The sequence below is a fragment of the Natrix helvetica genome (genome assembly GCF_964273705.1).
Source record: "Natrix helvetica genome assembly, chromosome: 4".
Taxonomy (NCBI): domain Eukaryota; kingdom Metazoa; phylum Chordata; class Lepidosauria; order Squamata; family Natricidae; genus Natrix; species Natrix helvetica.
This window is the reverse complement of record NC_138550.1, coordinates 170,355,689-170,363,089: the sequence shown is the minus strand read 5'-3', so window position 1 is coordinate 170,363,089 and position 7,401 is coordinate 170,355,689. Positions and strand designations below refer to the sequence as shown.

Sequence of the window (7,401 nt, the reverse complement as noted above, 5' to 3'; positions counted from 1 at the left end):
TGCTGTCACCAACTGGTCTTCGTGGGCGCCTGAAAACGGCCCAACAAATGACCAAAAAACAGGCTGTTTTGGGGGCGTTTCACATGGTTTTGGGCATGAAAACAGCCTGAAAAATGCCCCCCAAAACTGGCCTGAAACCTTTCTGAACAGCCAAAAATCAGGCATGCGTGCACTGGTGTGTGCTGGCAATCTGAAAACCAGCTGGCCAAGATGCGCATGTGCACCGGCCAGCTGGTCTTCGGATTTCTGGCACTCCGGCACGCATGTTCCGGTTTTGGCACCCAGTGCCGAAAAGGTTCGCCATCACTGTCCTATGCCATTTTAGACAGATGGCTGTCCAGTCTCTTCTTAAAAGCCTCCAGTGACGAAGCGCCCTCAACTTCTGGTGGCAAGCAGTTCAATTGGTTAATTAACAAAATAAGAGTTGGAAGCCCCGACCATAACATGCTTTTCGACTGATACGCACCAAGCCGGCCAGCCTTTGAGCGGAGCAGCGTGTGAAGGCAAAGAGAACAGGAGAAACCGGACTCCACATGGATCACATTTATGGGACGGAAAAAATGAAACACACACAATTCTCAAAGCAAAAGGCACATCAAGGTGCAGTGTTGTCAAAGGCTTTTGTTGGGGGGGGGGGGAGAAAGGTGATGGGGACACATGGGGGGAACCTTGCCCGATTTTACAGCCAGCGAATCCTCTAGCCCAGGGGGTCTCCCAAAGGTGGCTGCTTTGAAGACTTGTGGACTTCAACTCCCAGAATTCTGCCTGGCTGGGGAATTCTGGGAGTTGAAGTCCATGTTTCTTAAAGCGGCCAAATTTGGGGGAACTCCCCCCACCCCCAATTTGCTCTAGACTGCAGGGACTCTGCTTTCTCGGACTGTCATTCGAAGCAGCAAACAAATACATCGGATTTTGGGTAGGTGGGCTGTGGAGGAGGCAGTTCACTCGTGACCCAAAATCACCGTGGCTATCAACACACTTCCTCCTGTATCCTACCAGCGATTTGCATCTGGTCCGGCCACAACCCTGCGCTGGGACACAGAAAATTTGGTTGGGTTCTTCTGTCAACCCAACAGACCCTCTGCTCTCTCCCAGTCACTTGGCCAACGCTCCCATAATCCCCAGCCAGCTCCTTGGGAAAGATGACCCAGAGACTTGTGTACAGGTGTGCAATTCAGGGTAACGGAGTTGGAGAGACGAGAGCGTGGACGGACTTTGGAGGTGAGCCGCTCGGGGGGGTTGGTCACAACCCCCCAATAATTTGGGGTCTTGTTCAGTCCGGATCCCCACAGCAGCCACCGGATGGTTTCCGTTTGCGACGCCGGAGTGATGCTCAGGAGCGGCTGTCCTTCTGCAGGTCGAGGAGGAGCAGGTAGAGCTTTCTTGTTACGGCCACCTGAGATGTGTAAGCAAACCAAGGTTAGGTGATGCTGCATGGAACAAAACTATCACTGAATGTGGATGTTCTGCATTGGATACCCCGAAGCCCCCTCCCAGAAGGTAACAAGGAGAACGGGTTGTGAAGAGGATGTGTAGCATCCCAGAAAATCCCGGGGATGGCTTATGTGCCGCATCGGTTATGTGCCGTGTCCTGGATGGAAGGGGAGTGAACTGCCAATGATCTTTTCTGCTGTCCTCACCACTCTATGCACCACCTTCCTGTCTGAAGCAGTGATGCTTCCAAACCAGACAGTAATGCCATATGACAGGATGCTCTTGGTTATAGAAAGTGGTAAGGACAGGGGGAGGAAGATTTTCAAAAGTCAACTGGACTTTTCTTGGTTTGCGTTCCTTGAAAACGTTTTGCTTGTCACCCAAGAAACTTCTTCAGTTCTTCAGAGTATACAATCATACAAGTTCAGAACAGGTCGTGAAGAGGATGTGTAGCATCCCAGACAATCCTGCGGACCCTGCTCAAGCATCACTTGCCATGTCCTGAATGAGAGTGAACTGCCAATGATCTTTTCTGCTGTCCTCACCACTCTCTCCACCACCTTCCTGTCTGAAGCAGGGATGCTTCCACACCAGACAATAATGCCATAGGACAGGATGCTCTCGGTTATAGAAAGTGGTAAGGACAGGGGGAGGAAGATGTACTTTTCTCACGTGACACAGAAAATGCAAGCACTGTTGTGCCCCTTCACCAGGGTCTCACTGTTGAGTGACCAAGCCAGCCTACTCATTAGCTGCACACCCTTGGTTCCAAAATTGTGCACCGTTCTGATACGCTGTTTTGCCCAGGTAAAGGTCAGGACAAGAAGAGTTTTGGCAGTAAAGGTAGTCCTCAACTTACAATAGCTCGTTTAGTGACCGTTCAAAGTTACAACGGCACTGAGAAAAGTGACTTATGACTTTTATTTCACAGTAACGACCTTTCCAGCCTCTCCATGATCACGTGATCAAAATTCAGACGCTTGGGTTCATAGTTATTACGATCGCGGTGTCCCAAGATCACGTGATCCCTTTTTGCGACTTTCTGACGACGAGCAAAGCCAACGGTGAATCTGGATTCACTTAACAACTGGGTTACTAACTTATCTACTGCATTGATTCACTTAACAACGGAGGTGAGAAAGGTCGTAAAACGGGGAGAAATTCACTTAGCAAGTATCTCGCGTAACAACAGAAACCTTGGGCTCTATTGTGGTCGTAACTCGAGGACTACCTGTATATAGATAGATGTGTAAGTGATGAGATCCCCCTCCTCAATCTATTTTATGCTCACAAGTCCAGCCTCAGGGGATTTCTTTCTCTCCAACGTGGCCTTTTGGAGCAAAATGAGATTTTAAAAGATGGGGTTGGACCCCCCCCCCTTTTTCTCCCCACCGCCTTTACCTGGTAGGCCTCCGGATCCTGCAGCCTCTTATGGACAGGATTGAGCTTATCCAAGGACATCTGAGCGTGCGCCTTGACCTCCAACAGGGTGGGGAGGGGCCGGCAAATCTTTGGGGTGAGAAAAGCAGAAAGAGAAACGGGAACATAAATGTTTCGACAGCAGCCCTTTTCTATCCTGAACAGCCGCAATATAGGGAGTCCTTGACTTACAACCATTCATTTAGTGACGGTTCAAAGATACAGGTTGTCCGTGAGTTATGACCACAGTTGAGCCCAAAGTTTATGTTGCTAAGTGAAAACATTTGTTAATTCAGTTTGGCTCCTTACAACTTTTCTTGCCACAGCTGTTATATGAATCATTGCATTTGTTAAATTAGTAACAGGAGGTTGGACTAGAAGACCTCCAAAGCCCCTTCCAACTCTGTTATTCTATTCTACTCTATTCTATTCTATTCTACTCTATTCTATTCTATACTCCATTCCATATTCCAATATTTATTCTATTCTATTCTATTCTTTATTCTATTCTATTCTTTATAGTATTTTATTCTTTACTCTAATTCTATTCTAAATTTTATTCTATATTCCAATATCTATTCTATTTTATCACGGTCATTTATGTGAATCTGGCTTTTCCATCAACTTTGCCCGTCAGAAGGTTGCAAAAGTGGATAGTGTGACCCTGAAACTGTCCTAAGTATGAGTCGCTGAATTCTGACCAAGTAACCGTGGGGCTGATGCAACGGTCCAAAGTGTGAAAAAAGGTTGCAAGCCACTTTTTTCAGTGCTGTTAACTTTGAACGGTTCCTAAATGAACCGTTGTAAGTCGAGGACTACCAGTACAACGGCAGTGACAAAAGTGACTTATGACCGTTGTTTCACATTTATGACCGTTGCAGCAGCCCCGTGGTCGCATGACCAAAATCTAGATGCTTGGGAACGGATTGTTTAGTGTCCTGGGATCATGTGATCACTTTTTGAGATCTTCTGACAAAAGCAAACTCCATGGGGGAAGCCGCATCTGATTAATGACGGCTAGATTTACTTAACAACTAATGTGATTCTCTTAACAACCCTGGCAGAAAGGCTGTAAAGCCAGGCGTGACTCACTTAGCAACGGAAATTCTGCTCCCAAGGACTAGAACTAAGGACTACTGGTCCCATGTTCATCAGCCAAACATCTCTTGGCTTCCAAAGGAAGTTCTTTGAAGTCCCAGTGGACGGCCACTTAAACATGAGCCAGCCATGTGCGGCTGCAGCCACAAAAGCCAATACGATTCTTGGCTGTATAAACAGAGGCATAGAATCAAAATAATGTGATTAGTACCGCTTTATAAGACAGGCCTGCAGCCCTCTTTCCTTTTGGGTCTTTGGCCGGCCACACTTTCTATTATTCTACTATGCTTTTTCTACGGTGGGGAAATGGGAGGGGGGATTGTAGGGAGAGTGAGATGCGATGTAGCCATAACAAAATTCCTTTCTAGAAAGCCAAGGTCATCCTTTGTCTCTGCACCTCTGCACCTGACCGGAACTGGATGGGTGGAAGCTGCCATCGTGGCAGTGGGAGATTGGACCATGTGATGGGCTGGTGGGTGTGGGGGACAAGACCTTGAACTTTCATCTGGGTGGGGAAACAGGGAAGCTTTCAGATTCGGGTTTTCCCAGATGTGTCAACATGGCTCTCTTGATCAATTGGGACTCTGAGCAATACTTTGCCTCAGACTCTGATTTAATTTTGGATGCTGTTTGGAACCCTTAGTAAGGCCACTCCTGGAATCCTGTATCCAATTTTGGTCCCCAAGTTCCAAAAAAGATGTTGAGACTTTGGAAAAAGTGCAGAGAAGAGCAACTAAGATGATTAAAAGCTTGGAGACAAAAACATATGAAAAACGGTTGCAGGATTTGTGTTTGGCCAGTCTAGAGAAAAGAAGGACTGGGGTGGGGGTGGGGGGAGCATGAGAGCAATATTCCAGTATTTGAGGGGCTGCCCCAAAGAAGAGGGGGTCAACCTATTCTCCAACGCACCCAAGGGCTGGACAAGAAACAACGGATGGAAACTCACCAAGGAGAGAAGAAATCTGGAATTAAGGAGAAACTTCCTAACAGGGAGGACAGTTAACCAGTGGAACAGAGGTTGTGGGTGCTCCATCACTGAAGGTTTTGAAGAAGAGACTGGACAGTCACATGTCTGAGGTGGTATATAGGGTCTCCTGCTTGAGCAGGGGGGTTGGACTAGAAGATCTCCAGGGTCTCTTCCAGCTCTATTCTGATTGAAATGGCATTGGGTCTTCTGCTTGAGCAGGGGGTTGGACTAGATGATCTCCAAGGTCCCTTCCTGCTCTATTCTGATTGATTGAGGTTGTGTCTCTCTCCTCTTTCGGGATGAGATTCCAATACGCCCGGAGATTTCATGCTACAAGACAGGCCGATTCCCAGGCTGCCAGAACGAGTTTAACCCCCTTACCTGTCCATCTTTAAAATAGACGAGGTGAAGGACTTCCACTGCAGAAGGAATCAACTTCCTGGCTTCCCCAGTTCCTCCTAGAGACCAATACTCCACCTCCTGGCCAGCCCCAGGAGCCGGCTCTTCCTCCAGGGCCATGAGGTCCATGCATGGGAAGCCTGCAGAGAACGAGAAGAGGCGAGGCTGGAAGTAACACCTGGCTTAGGACGGATGGGTAGATGCTTGAACAGCACCTGTCTCATCCAGAACATTCTTCTCCTGGCCAGCCAAATGTCCAAGAAAGGCCGCGAGTCTGTGATGACCCGGGAGAAGGCATGAAGGTCACACAGACAGCTGAGAGGTCAAACTCCCTTTTAATGCTCCAAATTAGGTAGGATATGGTAGGATAGGAGAATAGAGGAGGAGAGAGAGTAGGGTAGGATGGTCGGATAGCAGGGGTGAAATCCTCCTGGTTCGGCGATTGCCATTGGTTCTCGGAACGGGAAAGGACGATTGCCATTGGTTCTCGGAGTGGGAAGGGACGATTGCCATTGGTTATTGGAATGGGAAAGGGCAATTGCCACTGGTTCTCGTAGCAGGAAGGGACGATTGTAATTGGTTATTGGAATGGGAAGGGACGATTGCCATTGGTTATTGGAATGGGAAGGGACGATTGCCATTGGTTCTCAGAACCAGTGGTAAAAAAAAGCTGTGAGCTGGGTGATCATTGGAAGCTCTTTTTCTCGCTTTTTAAAGCTTTTTTTTTTTGCTTGCCTGTTCGTCCGAACTGGCAGGAAAAAAATGCTTCAAAAAGTTTTTTTAAAAAGGGTTCCATGACAATCAACTGTGCAATGTGATGGTGGGAACCTTTTCCCCCCACTTTTTAAAGATTTTTTTTACTACCTATTCACCCGAACTGGTATTTTTAAAATCCTTTAAAAAGGGGGGGGGCGGGAGAAGGTTCCCACAATCGCACGGCACAACTGAAGCTTTTTTTAACTTCTCAAAGCATTTCTTTTACTACCGGTTCGGGCGAATAGGTAGTAAAAAATGCTTTAAAAATTAAAAAAAAAGTTGGCCACGCCTACCCAGTCACATGACCCACCCATCCCCACCAAGCCACCCCCAGAGAACCAGTGGCAAAAAAACCCTGCATTTCACCACTGTAGGATAGGGATAGGGTAGGATAGTATAGTATGCAATAGGAGGATAGGATAGGTTCTGGTAGGGTAGGGTATGATTGGAGGTTAGGATAAGATAGGAAAGGATGGGATGGGGTTACGATAGGATAGGAGAATAGGGTAGGGTGATAGGATGATAGAATAGGTTAGGATAGTATAGAATAGGATAGGTTAGGGCAGGGTAGGGTAGGGCATGATAGGATAAGATAGGATAGGAGAATAGAGTAGGGTAATAGGATGATAGGATACGGTAGTATAGTATAGTATAGTATAGTATAGTATAGTATAGTATAGTATAGTATAGGATAGGATAGGATAGGATAGTATGGGATGGGATAGGACAGGACAGCTGGCTGGGGAATTCTGGGAATTGAAGCCCCCCCCCCCCCAATCTTAAAACTGCCAAGGTTGGACACCCCATTGGGGGTGCTCAGTGGGTTTAGCTCCCCCAGGTAGTCCCAGCACCTCAATATTACAACTCTACGTCCCCTCAAGCACTCAATATCTCTGCCAAGGAAATTCCTGCCTTTCCAAGATCCCAGGAAGTCAGGTCGGCCCAGAGACTCTGAGACCGGTTGGCCACTTAGCTCTGGTGTAAGGTGACCGGCTGTCTCACCTGCTTCATCCCACAGTCTGTAGACCACTTTCTTTCCGGGCAAGGTGGTCTTCTCTGGGTCTTCGGTCACTTTCAGCCTTGGAGACCCATTGACTTCAACCAGCTAAAGACGGAGCCAAAGGCAACAGGTTAAGAGGCTGAACCTCGTTCGGGGCCACCTGTTCTCCGATACGTAGGACGTTGCCCCACAGGTGGGAGGGTCGGCATGTACATTTAATCGATAAATGTAATTAGAAGTCCTTGGTTGCTCTCTGAGTTTGGTTGGTTCCTCCTCTTCCCTGCACACCCCACTCCCTTCTAGCACTGATTCAATTACCTAGATGGGT

The 7,401-nt window shown here is 47.7% G+C and overlaps 1 protein-coding gene across 1 annotated transcript in view; it reads right to left on the bottom strand.

Annotated features, from left to right (window-relative positions):
- Positions 1–528: 528 nt before the first annotated feature.
- The window catches only part of NAPRT (nicotinate phosphoribosyltransferase), a 32,676-nt gene continuing 25,803 nt past the window's right edge, over positions 529–7,401 (bottom strand). Inside the window, exons 10-13 of the mRNA XM_081951964.1 lie at positions 7,076–7,178; positions 5,300–5,457; positions 2,836–2,943; positions 529–1,396 (exon numbers count right to left, since the gene is read on the bottom strand). Coding sequence (XP_081808090.1) covers positions 1,334–1,396; positions 2,836–2,943; positions 5,300–5,457; positions 7,076–7,178 — 432 coding nt within the window. The 3' untranslated portion in view covers positions 529–1,333. The remainder of the gene's footprint in view (positions 1,397–2,835; positions 2,944–5,299; positions 5,458–7,075; positions 7,179–7,401) is intronic.